The sequence below is a fragment of the Eumetopias jubatus genome, unplaced genomic scaffold, assembly GCF_037043125.1.
Source record: "Eumetopias jubatus isolate StellerSeaLion01/CBP00866 unplaced genomic scaffold, mEumJub1_p1.0 scaffold_15, whole genome shotgun sequence".
Taxonomy (NCBI): Eukaryota; Metazoa; Chordata; class Mammalia; order Carnivora; family Otariidae; genus Eumetopias; species Eumetopias jubatus.
In genome coordinates, this window is record NW_028274821.1 from 13,190,738 (window position 1) to 13,208,598 (window position 17,861).

General features: G+C 42.2%; 1 protein-coding gene across 5 annotated transcripts in view; it reads right to left on the reverse strand.

Moving 5' to 3' along the window:
* TRPM3 (transient receptor potential cation channel subfamily M member 3) overlaps positions 1-17,861 on the reverse strand; it is an 827,868-nt gene that overhangs the window by 155,536 nt on the left and 654,471 nt on the right. For all 5 annotated transcript variants that reach the window (XM_028089086.1, XM_028089085.1, XM_028089084.1 and 2 more), the window contains one exon: positions 3,542-3,665. In XM_028089086.1, coding sequence (XP_027944887.1) covers positions 3,542-3,665 — 124 coding nt within the window. The remainder of the gene's footprint in view (positions 1-3,541; positions 3,666-17,861) is intronic.

Sequence of the window (17,861 nt, forward strand, 5' to 3'; positions counted from 1 at the left end):
AAACAGAATAATGAGTTAGACACAGATTCCGCTCTCAGGAGCTTACATGAGAAGTCAGAGATATATGTAAATGACTTAAGGTATAAATGATGAGCACCACAAGACAGTTGCAGATAAAGGAGTGCAGTGTATTCTAGGGGTGGATGTGGGTGGATGTGGGTGTGTGTGGGTGGGTGTGGGTGTGAACGCGTGCATGCACACATGTGCATTCGTGGGCACGTACGTGTTTGGCAATTGGTTATGGTGAATGAAAGAGCTCTAGGTTTGAACAAATGCAGGGAAGCTGGCAATAAAAAGATAACTGCAAGAAGACTGGTTTAGTTAGCATGAAAGGTCCATAAAAAAGCGGTGGATTTTAAGACCGGAAATAGAAGCAACACGTTACATCTTCCATGCAGGGGAGTGATGCCATTGGTTCTGTGCTTTGGTAGGAAGTAGCTGGCATTACTGAGCAGCAGGGGCCAGGAAACCACAGCTTGTGGCCACATTTGGCCCATGGCCTGTTTTTCGATGGCTAGTAAGTAGGGAATGGCTTTGAGATTTTGAAGGGTTGTTTAAAAACAAAGAAGCACATAAACAAAGAAACTGTGACAGAGACATTCTGCAGCACACAAAACCTGAATGTTTGCCAACCCCTTGGCATATAGAACGGATTGCTGGAGGGTACTGGATTAGGGGAGACCAAGTTACGGGGGGACAGCAATAGTCCAGACAAGGAAGACAAAGAGGGTGTGGGTGAGACGGTGGAGTCTGGAAACGCAGGAGCTGGAGGGAGACAAAGCTGGATATTGGTGTACTTGGGAGTTGTCTCAAAATGAGACCTGAAGTTCGAATAGTGAATGAAAGGGGAAAGAGCCAAGGATCGATCTTTGATAAGTGTCTGTTTATAGAGTGGGGAGGAAGAAGAGGAACGAGCAAGCCCGCTGAGCTAATATCATTGCTTCCATTTGTTCCATTAGCACATGCTCTATGCCCTTGGCCGATCTTTGCCTCAAGGTGCCCTCCCCCAGTGAGAATGTGACGATACCGAGATGCTACCGCTTCGGCTGCTAGGACAGAACAGGGAGCTACCCCTTCAGTTTCGCCTCTCAGACTATGTGTCCATCATCTTCCAAATACAGCTTGATCCCAGGTCCCCTCTAATTCTCCCCAAGCTCTTCTCCGTGTCCCTGCGGCATCTCTGGAAGCTTCTCGACTGATGAGGTTTAAGGACAAATCAGTTTATTCCTCCCCTCCCCCCATACAGCCTGAATTGATGGACCGGATAAGCATCCTTAATAGTCTAGTTGCAAAGTTTGCTTCTACACTTTAGAATCACTACCGCACAGGAGAGCTAGCTGTAGGAAAGGAAGCAGGAAGCTCGTGTGGCCGTACCATAAAGACTGTGACATGTACTGCAAAGGCCCCCGAGAGGCCATCAGGAGACTACCAAGGTTTATAGCAATGGCAGGGAGCAGGAGAGGAGAATGATGTCCCTGGAGGCCTATCTGAGTAAGAGCAAGAAGATTCTACTTTCGGAGGGGTATGGAGAAGCACCAGGCCCACAGGCAGAGGGGTGGGTAAGTCAGAGCACCCAGGCAAGCAAAGAGGGGAAACAGCCTGGACTCTCTGTGAGGCACAGGGCAGAGAAAACTGCAATCAGCTACACTCTGTCTCCATGGAGTTTGGACTCCGAGGAGCGAATTATGGAGAAGCTTGGTGTTCAAATTTGAGATGAATGAAGTGATGGTGGTGAGTGGAGGAGGGAGGGTAGCTGTGTTTGCAGGGACGTGTGTGTGGATTTTAAAGTCTTGGATTTGGGAGCAGTGTATGTTCTGGATGCAGACATGACTCCCAGGTGTGACTGACAGGGGGTGGCAAGGTGGCCCCTGTGGGGGCCCGCAGCTGAGAGAGGACAGCAGATAGGAGGAGATGTCAGTGTGGAAATGGAAGGTGGCAAATGAGTCTCTAGATTTTCTAGGAAACTTACAGGATCACTGAAATGGATAGTTCTGGTAAATTTTCATGGTTGGCATTGGGGAAACTGTTAGCACTCGGTCAGCTGAAAATCTGTCCTACATGCAGCAGGCTCCGGGGTTCATGCACCTCTTTGGGGCTGGAGGAAGTGTTTGAACTGAATCTCCTTGCGGGTACCAGCAGTTGTGGCTGTGAACTCCATCTGTGCCCTGGGTTCTCTATATATACAAGGTGGCCAGACTACCTGGGTCTATGGACACGCGAGGATTAGAGGTGGCAACTTTCACACCAAACCTGGAAGGGGCTGAAGTTTCTCACAGAGGTCATGCAGATGCTTTCCGGACATGTGTCTTGCTTACTTGAATCAAGTCCTGTTTTCCTAAATGTTCGGTTTCTCAAACTCAGAAATTGCCTCCTTCCCCTGCTCCCCTCCCTCCTGGGAGTCTCAGTGAGCCTGCCACAGTCCTGGGCACAGGGACACCATCGTGAGCTCCAGACCACGCCTGGAGGAGCTGAGGGTCTGGTCGGGGAACTTGCTGAGAGTGACTCACGCCAGCCCCTCCCTACCCTAGCTGCCTCCCTGTGGTTGAACCTTTCAGGGTCTGGTCCTGGCATCCCTCTGAAGGAGAAGTGCCACCCCCCCCGCTCCGGAGTCCCCAAAGTTAATCATTCCAGAATGCCCACACAGACTTGAGGTGGTTCAAAGCCTGAGTGAGGCTTCTGCTCAGGTTTAGGCCGCTCTTTTAACTTCCCCTGTCAGCTGGCAGGCTCAAGTGACCTCTGAGGATAGTCTCTGCTTGCTGAGGTGGCCAGGGAATCTGCCCAAAGGGGGTTCAGTGAGACAATATCTGATAAGAGCATTTCCCACAGAGGTGAAATACTCCCCTCATCTGTCAGGTGAGGATAATGATCCTACCTCTCTCCTTGGGACAGTTGTAAAGATGGCAGGAGTTAATACATGTAAAGATTTAGCATGCTGCCTGGCACATGGCAAGTACTCGTTAAATGTTAACTCATGTTATTTCTGTTCACTCTAACAGAAGGTCTCTGTGATGATGCCACATTTGTAAGACACTTGCACCAGATGTAAGAAATATTTCAGTAGTTATTGGAGGACACTTCAGAAGCTACAGAAGTTTCCAGCATTCCGCAGGCATGGCCCTCCCTTTTCTACCTGCAGGGATTAGTATGTGAGCATAGCAGTCCTGTGTCACTAAGATATTTGACAATAAGTCCATCAGTGATTCCCTACTCCCAAGCAAAGGGAAGCCCTGAAGGGAAGTATTTTCCAGGAGGAAACCTATTTTCCCTCCTGAACTCATTTGGTGGAGGCAATCGGAAGCATTGGGGTGAGCTTCAAGAGGGTGCTGAGGCCCCGTTGCACACACTTCATTAAATCTGGGCAGAAAAAGTAGTGTCTTAGCTACTGAGGGGAGGAGGCTACAGGAGCCAATGGAAACTGAGGAACGTTGTGAGCTTTGGCTGGAAATAAAGAACAGTTGGTGTGTGATTCAAGAAAATGTTTCGATGGACAAAGGGAATATGGAGGGGACTCTGCCACTCGTGGGAAACACTGTTTACATACCAATTCCTTCTTCTTCATGCACTCCATGAGGATGATGAACAGATGCTGGGCTTGGGTCCGAGTGTATGTGAAAGTCTTCTGGATGGTCACCAGCAGCTGGTCTCTCAGAGATTCATTGATAAGTCTGCAATTAGAAACAATGTCAACCACAGGTCAACCCAGATCCTCTTCAGTACATGTTCCCGAGAAATATTCTAGAACACAGGAAAGCCCTGTGGGGATTGACTTTAGACAGGAGTTATTTCTTCCTGTGTTTTTCTTGCCACAGTTATTTCAACTGTGATAATTAAAAAAAACAAAACAAAACAGTGCACTTAAAAATCAATCCATTTTAATGTCTCAGAACCTAAAAAACTAGTCAGAAGATGAATTTGGTTCTTTTTTTCCTTTGTCTGTCTCTTTTTTTCTTTTATATGGCATGTGTCTAATACCCTGTTCCTCAAGTGCCATTATCAAAGAAAGCCTTACTCATTAGCATCTTGGTAAAAATTTACTGCATTACTTATATGAAGATTTAAATTTCAACTTCATCTCTAATTGTGGGGGAAAAGCTTCCATCTCAGTAATTTGAGCACCAATGAGGAGCAATGGGACTTATGTTTCTTCTAAAACCATTTCCTGTAGGTGGTAACTTATCTGACCTATGATTCAGGTCATCATTTATGTCAAGCATTGGCTGTGTTACAGCCAAAGAGTCTGATCCACAGGAGGTCTAATATGGACTATTTCAGTAAGAGAGAGTTTTTGTGCTATAGAAGAATGAGGGAAAGCAAGGGAGGTACATGATACCCAACCACTGCCCTGTTGCCTCTCGAAGCCGAACCAGCTAACTTTTAACTTCGCCCTCACTAAATGACCTGGTGAAAACTGGGTTATCTTTATTTGCCATCAGGGGATGAAAAATCACTTTACTGTTCATAGATTCTGTCCAAAAGCAGGAAGATGAAACTTCTTTCAAGGACCAGCGACAAAATTATCATACTTTGCCTAGCATTTTATGGTTTTGTCATTTTTTCCCCATAATTGAAGAACCAGAAACTCCTATCTACAACAGTAAAATATAATTATTTCATTTGGTGCTCATGGGAACCCTGTAGGCAAAAGGTCTGTACAATTTAAAAGGGAAGGGTATTTTAGCTGGAAAGAGCCAGATGCTTAAGGTCATCAGCAATTAAGAGGCAGAGCTAAAACCAGAATCTAGGTCTTCTGATTCCTTGTCCTGTACTCTTTCCATTACACTACTGTCTCTCATTACACCAAGTGCACTATACCTTGGCCTCTCTTCCTCACTGTGGCTACTTGAGAAGCAAATTATAACATATGCTTTAATGTGAAAGCAGAACAAGTTTTGTTGCTTCAAAGAAAGCAAGACGGGAGGCTTGAGGATAATCCTTCTGTGCCCCAGGATTGTGTGAAGATCACCTGAACCCACTAGGTTGGACAATATGGGTTCCCTAAGCTTTGAGGAGGGTGCATTCCTCATGACAGGATTATACCAAGGATCCTGGAATGTCATGCAGCTCGATGGAGGATTGGGTTACGCCTTCTGCCCCCCAGGAAGGTTTATATCATGAATAGTTAGAAAAAGAGAATGATCCAGATGAAGTTGAAAAATAATACTAGATCCTCTCAAGATTACTAAATTATTCTGGATGACTCTGTGGCCTTAGGTGTAGACCAATCTGAAACCATTCATTCACTTATTCGTTCATTCAACAATTGCCTAGTGATGTCTTTTTCGTGTCAGAGACTGTAGTGCCTGCCAGGGCCACAGGAATAGATGAGAGACACACTCTCCCAGCTTTCAATGAGCTAATACACCGGTGGAGTAGGAAGATGGGACCTAGCAATTTAACTGTGATTGGTAGTGGTAAAGAAGTAGAGAACTTGTGACAGCTGAATATAATCTAATCTAGGTGGTACAGGGAAGACTCCTCTGAGGAAGTGCTGTTTAATTTGAGACTTGAAGAATAAATGAACATTAGCACGTTGGGGGCGGGGGTGCTAAGTAAGAGCATTCTTGGCAGATGAAATAGCGTGAAAAGATGAAAAGCCCAGTTTTGAGAAAATAAGGTCAGTATGGCTAGAATATGGAGAACAAAAGAAAGAGTGGAACAAGATGGTGTTGCAAAAGGAGAGAGTGAGGATAAGATCATGGGGGACTTTTGAGATGGTGTTAGAGACTTTGGATTTCATCCCACAGGTAGTGAGAGGCTGCTGGCGAGTGACATGATCCCATTTGTGTTGCCAAATTTCCTGAAGGGTCAAGATGTGAGCACTCTACTTGACAGGCAACCCATGTGGATGGGTCTAGAGAGTTCTGCAATATTGAGTATACATAGATGTTGTACATGATTAACAACACAAGAAGAGACTCTCCTCATTAGCCACTTGATAGATCCAATCATTCATCTGCAGGTGTTTAATTTTTTTTAAAGATTTTATTTATTTATTTGAGAGAGAGAGGGAGAGAGAGAGAGAGAGAGCACATGAGAGGGGGGAGGGTCAGAGGGAGAAGCAGACTTGCCGCTGAGCAGGGAGCCCGATTTGGGACTCGATCCAGGGACTCCAGGATCATGACCTGAGCCGAAGGCAGTCGCTTAACCAGCTGAGCCACCCAGGCGCCCTGCAGGTGTTTAATTTTGATAACAACTCGAGATTTGTTTTCCATTGCTAACCATCTGTAGTGAAATCCCAGTTCCCTGAGGTCATTAACTGAGGGATCTGTCTGTTATTTGTATGTAGCCTATGACTTTGTAAAAATTGAGACATCATGTGCAACTTAGTTGATTGTGAGCTTTGTTAGCGAGGAGAGCTGAAAGACACTGAAGACGTCTTTATACTAAAAAGTATAAGATCTTTATTTCGCAACTGAATTAAGTTGTGCCTTTGGTTAAATCATTTAGCAACAAACACCCAGAATTCTACTTCTAGAAGTACAAGGATTCTCTAGATTGGTGTTTTCTAAAGCGTGGGGTGCTAATCACTGATAGAGCAGAGTGGTTTTAGGTGAGACAAAGATGATTTAGTCTTTCCAAAGCCTTAAGTTATACTCATTAAACATTAAGTAACTGTTACTCTGGCTTTAGTTCTTTTACCATCCTGATTGCATCAAGAGGAAAATCACATTTTTGATGTTTCTTTGGTTTTATTAGCTCATGAGCATTTGTAAATCTCCCCCTTTTGGCAAAGAAATAACAGGTATTAGGTCCCATGCTTTTTGCAGAAAGAGTTTAAGAACGTTTAAAAGAAGATCCTGTAAAGCATTTGATGTATTCAGAGCACATCATGGTTTAGGACATACAATGGGATCATATCATTTGATTTTCACATCAATCTGAGAGAGAAGCAGGTATTAATTCCATTTTGCAGAAGAGGAGGCTGTGGCCCAAAGAGACCAAATGATTTGTACAAGACCAAATGAGGTTGATGATCTTGGTGCTTGAGCTGAGTCTGCTGAATTCAGCCTTCCATTGTGGTGCTGCTTTTCCTGTTTGAAACCTCTAAATATGTCTTTTAGTTTCCTAATCATCTGCATTGGAAGTAGAAATTTAAGTATATTAGTTTTAGGGAATTGCTCTTCCTTTTTGTGATAGAACATCTGAAGGAAATCTGAAGATACGGGGAAGAGTGAGGACAATGGCAAAGTGCATTTCGTATGTTGAAGATTCTATGGCTTCTGATTTCCTCACAAGTATTTGCTAAGCTAAATGAGATGTTTTCTATTTGGCAACAAAGACTTCCCCTGTCTTCTCTAAGGACCCTTCCTTACTGTGTGACCATATTTCTGTAGGATATTGGGAAGCCTGCTTTCTTGAAATTATTGCTTTCCTAGCTCTTCCCGTTTTTTTTGTTTTTCCTGCCCAACACTGGAAGGATTTAAAAAATCTTGACCGTGATATTTAATCACCAGCAAAAAATAGAAATAAGTCCATTTTAGATTTCTTTTTATGGCACAAGAATAGCGATTGAGAATTGCTTGACATCAAAACACGGTCAGAGTATTATATAAAATTTTCATTTTAGAATTGGGTCTTTGACAAAATGGTGCCTATTTATAGAAACTGTTAATTTGTGGCTCCATATGGACCAATGCTATTTTTGGTATACCTCAAATTAGAATGATTCTTGATTTAGCAAGGGTAGTGAGGAAAATTGAAGTGAGGAAAATCTCCATACTATGGCATTTGTGTTTCCATTTAAATGCTGAACTTGTGATCTGGAGCTTTTTGGATGAGTCACAGAAGTATCTGAAATAGGTCACTGTTCATCCAGTGCTCGGAGTAACCAAAGGAACTTCGCACCCTTGGCTACTCGCATTCTGTTCAAAGGCTAGCAACACAACCCACGTGTGCACACTTTTCTTGGAATGACTTTAATTACCTGCCATATCAGAGTTTTGTTCCTCGATTTAAAAATTAGAAAATGCATTTAGAATTCAATGGGACGCGAAGAGCTAGACTTAGGTTAATGGCTTTCATCAAGGAGCGAAGCCCTTCTCCTGCCCTCCACACATGCTCTCAGTTCACTTGTTCAGATACAACATGAGAAAATTTTACCTATATAAATAAAGATCATTAATAGTACCACAATTTGGTACATAAAAGACATCATTTCCCAGAGAATCTCTAATGCTCTAAAGAAAAATGAAATTTTGTCATTTGCTTCATGCCAAAGCAAATTACTACATGTAACCCTAGGAGACAGAAAGGTTACATGTCTTGCCTAAGGGTCACAAAGAATGGCATTTTTCTTTTCTTCTCCTCCACCCATCCCCTTCCTCCTCCATTTCCTCCCTCCCCTCTTCCTCCTCCTTCTTCTTGGTTAGTAAAAGTTACCCCTTCCTCCCAAATGCCATGACTGGGGGGGGTCACAAGTAACAGCCTGATTCGTCCCGGAGAGGGAACCCATATTGTGGGTAAAAACCATCGCAGTCACCAGGGTTAGGCTGTCTGGAGCGAAGCTGTCACTTGCCAGCTATATGATCTCGTGCGAGCTGTTTAGTCTTTCCATGTCATGTTTTGCATGTATGTAAAATGAGAATTATAAGAGTGCTTATCTCATAGACTTGTGAATATTTAATGAGTTAATCTTTGTAGAGGGCCTGATGCGTAGCAAGGTCTATGCAAGCATTTGTGTTATTAAAACACAGTCCCACACGGCTCCTGGCTCACTGATATTCCTTCTTGTTCAGTAGCATGGCCAGTGGCTGGGGTCTTTGTGTGCAATACAGAGCTCTCTCCTGGGACCAATGGTGCTCTGCATCCTTGCTCAGCCCAACAGTACAAGGCCACTCCCAATCCAAGCTGGAGAAAGAACTTTCCCATTTCAGAGAGGCCAGAGATCACCAGTTCTTTCTTATGTTTGGGAAAGAGGGATACATAGGTTTAGGAGGCTTCATCATCTGTGAAACCTTGCAAACACTCCATGCAGTCTTCTGCACATCTATTTATTTATTCATTCAACAAACAATACTGGTGCCTACTATGGGCCAGGTACTCTGCTAGGGGTAGAGAGATGAATAATATTTAGTTCTAGCCTCAAGGAACTCATAGGGCTGTAAGCCATATATTTTGGTAATAATAGGTAACACACCCTCAAACTTAGTGATATAACAGAGCATTTTTTTTTTTAATTGTGTTGATTTTGTAGGTCAGGAATTGAGGCAGAGCACAGTGGGGATGACTCATGGCTGCTCCGTGACCGCTGGGTCCTCAGCTGGACAGGATGGAATGGCTGGCTGTATGTCTTGGGCTCCATTCTTCTCCATGGGACATCTGTTGGGGATGCAAGGTCCAAGATGACTTCTTTGCTCTGTTGTCTGGTACCCAGCCGGGGATGGCTGAGAGCACTGAGGACTGGCTCATTGTTCTTTCTGGTGGTTGCACAGTGGATGGACTTTGTACACAGCAGCTGGCTTCTCTCAAATGGAGGATTCCGAGAGAGCATTCGAAGAGGCCCAGGCAAAAACTTCAAGACTTCCTCTGATTTAACCTCACAAGTCCCAGAATGTCATTTCCTTACATTCAATTAATCAAGCATGTCTAAGAGTAGCCTGGGTTCGAGAGGAGGGAGGGACTCCATCTCTTGGTGGAAGGAAAGCAGGAATATACAGAGAAGGAATATATTGAAGGTGATCATCTTGGAGACCAGCAAATCCATCAAGGGATTCTGTTCAGATGAGACCTTATAAAGCATCAGTCTTTTCCACAGTTTAATGATAAACAGCCTCAGCTGTCTTACTTTGCATTTTTTCTTTTAATAGCAGATTATGAAAATCACCATTTTCCTTAAAAGTGATAGGCTAACCACTCAGAAGTATTTTCAGAATGTTATTACTGATTTGAAGCATAGAACCTGCAAATATTTTCTTTTGACTCAGTGGCCTATTTACATTTATTTAGCGCGTACTATGTACCAGGTATTTCTTTGAGGCCTTGGGCATCGGCCGGAGCCTTTTTTCCATGGATACCATCATCATACTTTGTCCCTATCAAATGCAGTGTGCAAGGGACATCTTCAGTCAAATGTGTGCATGCTTGGGTCAGCCTTAATGCCCAGCTTAAGTCACCACCAAAAACAGTGGGGTGTCTTCTTGGTGCCATCATTTCGCTTTGAGGTCTGTTTAGAGAAGAAAAGCAACAACAAGCACCCGCCAAAAGCTAGAGAGAAATTTTGACTTACTAATGTATTGTTCCAGTTTATGTTATTCTTTGTTGGCGGGGGGGCGGGGAGTGGCAGAGGGAGAAAGAGAGAGGGAATCTTAAGTAGGCTCCATGCCCAGCACAGGGCCCAATGAGGAGCTCAATCTCATGACCCCAAGATCATGACCTGAGATGAAATCAAGAGTCAGACGCTTAACCGACTAAGCCACACAAGCACCGCAGTTTACGTTATTCTCGATCTACCTTTGTTTGGGCCCTTGTCAGATCTTACTCAGATGGTACCAACAGACTACGAATTACTTTCTTTTCTATCCTCCTTTAATCCATTCCACACATTTGATTGAATGTTTGTTCTACAAAGCAAAGATAATTCCATCACATCCTTCTTAAAACCCTGCAGTAGCTTCTCATCACCAGTAAGATAACATTTCAACTTCTGATATTTCTGGAGTTTGTATGTTGCTCATCTGAAAATTCCGCTGAGGGATTTGAACTTTGGAATAAATTAATTGATATAATTTAGGAGTCACCGTTTTGTAGATGGAGAGTCTGGAACCTGCAGTGGGAAATTAACTTGCTAAAGATTATATATCTGAAAGCATCAGAGCCAAACTTAGAGGACAAGAGAGTCAGGAAGGAAGAATCTTTGATAATGAACTACACTAACCTAAATATGTAGGCTCAACTCAGTGTGGTTATGTAAAGTTAGTGATTTGTTGTTTAATGACTAGATGCAAGTGGAGATTGCTTCTGTTTTATCCCTGAGACAGGATGTTCTTTATCTTATGTGTGAGAAGACTGAGACCGAGTAACGTGGTTCCGAAGATCCAGTATTTCCCCAGAATTACTCCCCAGCTTCTCAGATGCCCAAAGTTCCTTTTAATTAATTGAGAGCCAACAAATATTTTGCTCAACAATTGGAATCCCGAAGAGGAACTCTTAGGTTAAGTGATGTGAATGGAACCCAGGGAAGTGACCAATAGGTGGGATGGGATGGGGAGGGACTTACTTTGCCCAGCTTCTTACTGAAGATCAACTCCAGATACAAATGTCTTCTATCAGCTAAGACCTGTGAAAATAGTACCTCTAATCTTGTCTTAATATGTAGCTTAGAAAAGTGGTTCACCTGGGCTTTTCCTGAGGGTTCTATCTAGTAATGCGAGGTAGTGAGAATGATCTTGGAGAAGCTGCCTGTAATCGGGAAGGATGCACACTTGTGGATGCAATCTGTTCAAAAAATTTCATTTACCACTACCCACAGAGGGAGCATTTCTTATTTTTGTTCACTTTCTCCTTATTTTTTTTCTACTTTTTTAAAATCCACTCTAGAATCTTGAGCTAGATATGGTAAAACAGAAGGCGCAGATACACATACAAAAGGAAACAGAAGGGGGGGTGGTGCAGTGGGGTTGAGCGTTGTAAAGAGAGGCACTCAGAATCTATTATAAGGTAAGATTTGGGCTGGGCATTTTATGTGTGGCATTTCATAAAGACAGATTAATCCAAGAAAATCCTAACTAGATTAACTCCTTGGATGCATGGATGATGACACGTGATATTACTTATGTATTCTCTTTTTCCAGTCTTCATCAAGGATCAAGGTGCTGAAGATAGAAGTTTTCCTACTAACCCCTTACCTTGATTCCCTTCACCCTTCTCTTTTCCCATAGCATATCACTGTCTAAAGTATTATACAATGTGCTTATTAAGTTAATTACTTATTATCTATCTGACCCTGCCAAAATGTAAGTTCTGTGACCACATTTTTGTTTGTTTTCTTGACAGGTGTATTTTTGCCAGTGTCTAGAAGAGTGCCTGAAACATAGCAGGTTTTCAAAAAATATCTGTTGAGGGATGCCTGGGTGGCTGGGTCAGTTAAGTGTTTGACTCTCGATTTCAGCTCAGGTCATGATCTCAGGGCTGTGAGACTGAGCCCCACATCGGGCTCCATGCTCCACGGGGGTCTGCTTGAGATTCTCTCTCTCCCTCTGCCCCTCCCCCAGCTCATGCATTCTCTCACTCTAAAATAAATAAATAAATCTTCAAAAAAGTATTTGTTGAATGACTGAACACACAATGTCGGTTGGATGAAAGAATGTAATTTAAAAAACGAAGGGAACAACATCCAATAACATTGAAAAATCCGTCAGACACTCAAGGGGTCCCCGAGTGGTGGAGCTCAATTACATAAATACTACAGCTATGTTCTCCAATATGGGAGCTGTTAGCCACATGTGGCAATTCAAATTTAAATTAAATACAGCTAAATAAATTTAAAATTCAAATCCTTAGTCACACTAGCCACCATTCAAGTGCTCAGTGGCTGACTGGGCAGATGGAGGATATTTCCATCATCACAGAAAGTTCTATTGGACAGCAGTGCTCTTGAGGCAGACAGGGCTGCCAAGCTCTTTACCTTGGGCAGAAACTAGCAGGACAGGCAGGTGAAAAAATCCTCAGCAGTTTTGGCTGTGTCTCTGTAATTTCTCTCCTTTCCTTCTTTCGGGTATGAACATACCCAAGAGTGAAAACTGTTATGTGTTGCCAAAGCATACAGGGACTGCCACACGGTCAGGTAGCTTCTCTGCTGCCAAAATTAAAGGGGAAAACATATCCTCTGTGTTCATTCCAAGTGAAATCCCATCAATGACCATTGCATGTAGCCAGGCAGGAACAATAGTGGGATTTTTATTGTTTTAGGCCCTCCATAAAAGACAGAATCAGAGCTGGACTTACATGTATGAGCTTCCTGGGCAGGCCAAAGCATTAGCACCTCTTTAACTGACATATTTTAAAAGTTGGTCCAACGTTTATTCAGAGGAACCGTTCATCAGCATGTGAGAGAAGGGGGGAAGCTGGAAGCTGTTGTTAACAATCACTCAGCTCTGGGGCAAGCAAGCCTCCTGCAGTTACTGGTCTCATCTTCTGAGAGGCAACATGGTATAGCTGCTAGGAGCGTAGCTTCCAGCCCCAGTGTCCCTGGACAGACCACTCCCTAGTGGTGAGATGTTGAGCAAACTTCCTAATCTTTCTGTCCTCAATTTCCTTATTTATAAAATGGGGATAATTATCATAGCTACCCCAGAGAGTAGATGACAGACTGTGTTTAGATCAGGTTCTTGCATGCAGAAGCTTTAAAAAATATTCAAATTTTCAAGTATGCTTTTGGGAAGAGGGTCAGAGGTGTGGGGGGAAAGGGTGAGGTAAATCTCAACTCTCTCTCAAAGTCATGTGTCAAAGATTCCTTCTAACCCCATATTCTACTCTATGAGATGTGGGAGCAAGTATAATTTTATTTTTTCAGATGGATTAGTGATGGACTAATTCCTTGCTGTTTTTAAATTATTCTTTCTTATAAATTATCCATGGACAACTGCTCAGTTAATCTGTCCCTCAGTCCAGCTTCAAACAGTACCCCACAACAAAGAGCCTCTTGTTTTTGATATCCTATGTATTATGACTGTAGGGAAAGACTTATATTGTCAGTTTAGACTGATACACTTCACAGTGTTGATGAGACATTGACTATTTCCCAGATATCTTTCAGGCAGATAAATTTCTTATTCTGCCCTTGGCTTCATAATTCAATGTGCTATTTGATGACTGCCTGGTAGTGATATATGGGGTTATCTATAACACTTGGTCTTCACTCCAGAATAAAAGTAGCCACCCATGGTATGTTGACTGTACATTTCTTTCTTTGCATCATTGTTAATCCACCACAGAAATCTTTCCCCTGAGCCCATACGTGGCCTCAGACTCATTCTCAACACAACATTCTAGGATGCTGGTACCAGCGGATTGTTGTTGACACTCAAGATGAGAACTATTTGTCATGCCTGCATTAGAGATAATAAAATCTCAAATATACTATAAAATGATGAATACCAAGGATATCACAGGATTGAAGAACTCCAAATTTTAGGTTTGTCTCCAAGACACTGAACTAGGACTTCCGTGACCTTAAAGGAATCGATTTTTTACTGCTTACTTTAGGGATCACTGCTTGTGGATACTTGATTTGCACTGAATATCTCCAGAAAACACAATAAATATGTATACCAACTCTAGGACAGTTGTCCAGCAATTACGACAACTAAAGAGAAAGCTTATTGAAGCTGAGTGGAGACTTGTCTTGACAACAGTAGTACAGACGTGAGTTAACCTTGGAATGCTACTTTAATGAATGCATCTTTAGTGTGTCTCTGGTAGAAGAAGCTTTTATAGCAGGTGGTCACTGCTGTATTCGGTTTTTACGAATCCTGTGGTCCATAATCAACAATGAGAATTGTGTGGGGAATCTAATGGAAATCTATTAAGAACACTGCAAACATTATCTATTATTAATGATACCACCGGGTGAGTTGTTAATCCACTCTATTTCTAGAAGCTGCAGGTTCTCATGTCAGCTAGGATGATTCAAAATTCATCTCCTCTAAGGTAGAGGGATTAAATACCAGGGCATTTTATTATCTGAGGCTCCCTCAGATACATTTTAAACGTATTTGTGGATTTTAAAGTCCTCACAACTTCTTTTCACAAGAGAAAGAGGCTATCTTGTAGAAGCGGGTAAGGAAATGTATGTGTGCATCTCCTGCTAAGACAGAGAAGCTTACGGCAGCAGTGGGGAGGACAAATCAGTTTGGTTGTCTGGTGAATGGAAGGTTCGTTGAGATGGCCCTAGGGAGAGGCTGGGGCCAGAATGCAAAGGGTCTTGAGTCCAAGCAAAGGAATGTGGACTTGACCTGTGGATTAATGGTCTTTAACTGGGTTCCACAAAGAAGCCCCTAGAATTTTGAGGAGGTGCTCCAAAGCTGCCCCAGAGCTGCCTTCATGGGTGAGAGCCAGGCAGAGCGAGGGAGGCTCTAGACCAGTGGCTCTCAAATTATGGTCCCTGGACCAACAGCATCCACATCTCCTGGGTACTTCTTGGAAGCACAAATCACCTGGCCAATCAGACCCAACTAGAAAATCTGAGATGGAGCCCAGCTATCTGATTTTTAATAATCCCTCCAGGTGATTCTGATGCAAGATAAACACTTGAGAACCACTGGTCTAGGCCTTCCACCCCAGCTTTACCAGAGTAAACATGTATGTATCTTGTCTGTCTCATATATTGCACTTCTGAGGTTTCGAATGAGAAGGGACCCAAGGGCTTTCAAATGCTACAGGCAAGTGGGAAATTGGGACTCTTAAAGGGTTGTCCCCTGCAACTATAGAGTCTAAGGAAAATGAGCCAGGACCTTCTAATGCTGAACGTAGTGGCTTTGATGGCTGTCAGTGGTGTCTCCAACAGCAGAGAGAGCCGTCATTCAAACTAGCACCATTTGGGGTCTAAATACTTTTACGTTTCTCTTTCTCTTTTCCCTTTTGAAATTGGTCATCCATTTTGACCTAGTCAGAAAATCATTTTCAAAAGAAAGAAGTGAACTGAATGCCCATAAGAAATCCATGTAAATAAAAACATGAACAGAGAAATCTACCAGTCCTGTCAAAGTGAGTATTTCTGTGGCATAGCTTTCTCTTCAAGGGAGGCATTTTCAAGTCTAACAGATGTTTGGAAACAAGAACAGCTGTGATCAAGAAATAAATGAGGTGATTCATGCTAAATAAACTTTTCAAGTCAACTGGGTTCCAGAGACATAAGTTGGCAGTGGGTACAAAGTGCTTGTGGTAACAAAGCAATGGCTGGTGTGCCCAGCATGAATGTGACACGCAGAAAGTGAGGAAGCTCTTTCTGAAAACATCAGGGAAGTATGAAGACAAAGCTCATTTGTATACATTTAAAAAGAGTTTCTGAAAGTGTGGTCCATGGACCACTCTGGTTGGAATCACCGGAGTTTTTTGTTTCTTTAAGATTTTTTTAGAGAGAGAGCCAGCGAGCTGGGGGAGGGGCAGAAGAAGAGGGAGAAACAGAATCTCAAGTAGACTCCTTGCTGAGGGTGGAGCCCTATGGAGGGCTCGATCCCAAAACCCTGAGATTGTGACCTGAGCTGAAATCAAGAGTCTGATGCTTAACCGACTGAGCCACCCAGGCACCCTGGCATCACTGGGATTTTGGTTTCAAGGACAGTTTCCTGCACCCCAGCCCAGGTACATTGACTCAGGATTATTCAGGGGAATCTGTGTTTCCTAATGCATTCTCAGACATGGCTGAAGTGTGATAACTGCATGACTATTTTCAATGTTTTCTGTGTAACAGGTGGTCAAGAAGTTAGCTAAGCAAATCTCAGAGGAACGTAGTTAACCCAGCCTTTGAAGTCTTCACCTGGCATTGATGGGTTGTCTAAAAGTCATGGGCAGTGGTTCTCTGAAAAGGATTGCTTTATCATAATGGATTACTCGGCTCTGTGTTTGTTTCTGATGTTTGCTGTTTATATTCAAGGCCACACTTTCCCAACTTGGAGCTGAGCAATTCTAAAGCAAATTTTATCAGTGTGGAGAACTGACTGACCAATTGAGATCAATAAAATTTTTCCCCTCACTAGTACTTTCTTCCATGAATGCTAGCTAGGTAATTGTTTTAAAGTCAATGCTTTGTTCTCTCCATGCTGACACAACATGGAGGGATCAAGTAGCCATATTTTATTTTGAATAACTGAAGCTACTCCAGCCTTGTGGAACTTGGGAGACAATGACACAGGTATCTATATAGCAGTATCTTTAATACATTCCATGGAGGGAAAAACTGCAAAGTAAAAATTGCAAAATTGCAATTAAATAATTACAGGCATTAGCGTATATATATATATATACACACACATATATACACTAATTATATATAATTAATTTGTCATTTAAATGGATTTCATTAAATTAAAATATAGAAATTAAATATATAAATATATAATATATTGATATAATTAATAAAATATTAATATGTAAAATATAATATCGATATATATTTAAATTATATTTATAATATATTCACATATTATATTACTATATTTTAATTATAGCTATATAAATATATAATTAATGTTATATGTTATAATATATACTATATATTTAAATATATATAAATCTGAGTATATATAAATTCAGTGTAATAATATGTACACACACCTACAAACACACTATCTCGTAAAATTATCCCTTTTACTGACTTTCCTTCAATACTATGCAGACTGATTCTTTGTTTTTTTATGTTGAGTTATGTAAAAGAGGGTCGGAGATCAGCTTTTTCTTGGTCATTCAGGCTGATCCTCAGTTTGGATCCAGTTTTTGATGGAAAAGGAGAACAGGAGCAACAGAGTCACTATATTGCTATTTTGTGGGTAATTAACATACTCTGTTCCATTGAATAGATTCTTGGGAACAATGCCACACTCAAGTACTTTGTCCTTTGGGCTCGTGAAACACTCTGTACCTTGATCACAGCACACGTGACCTTCCAGTTATCTGTATTCATGCCCATGTTTTAATCTCCATTATAGACTCTTGCACAGGGCCATGTCTTGCTAATTCTCTAGCAGCCCCATGCATAGAGTAGGCACTCAGTAAATGTTAACTTAGAGAACAGTTTACAAAAACAACACTTTTTATAAATAAAGCCCCCAGCAGCCTTTGTCTGCACAAGACGTTTCCAACTTTCTTTCCTTCCTTCTGGGGAAGATACAAAACAGAATCAAGTTTTGACATGCTAATTTCTTATG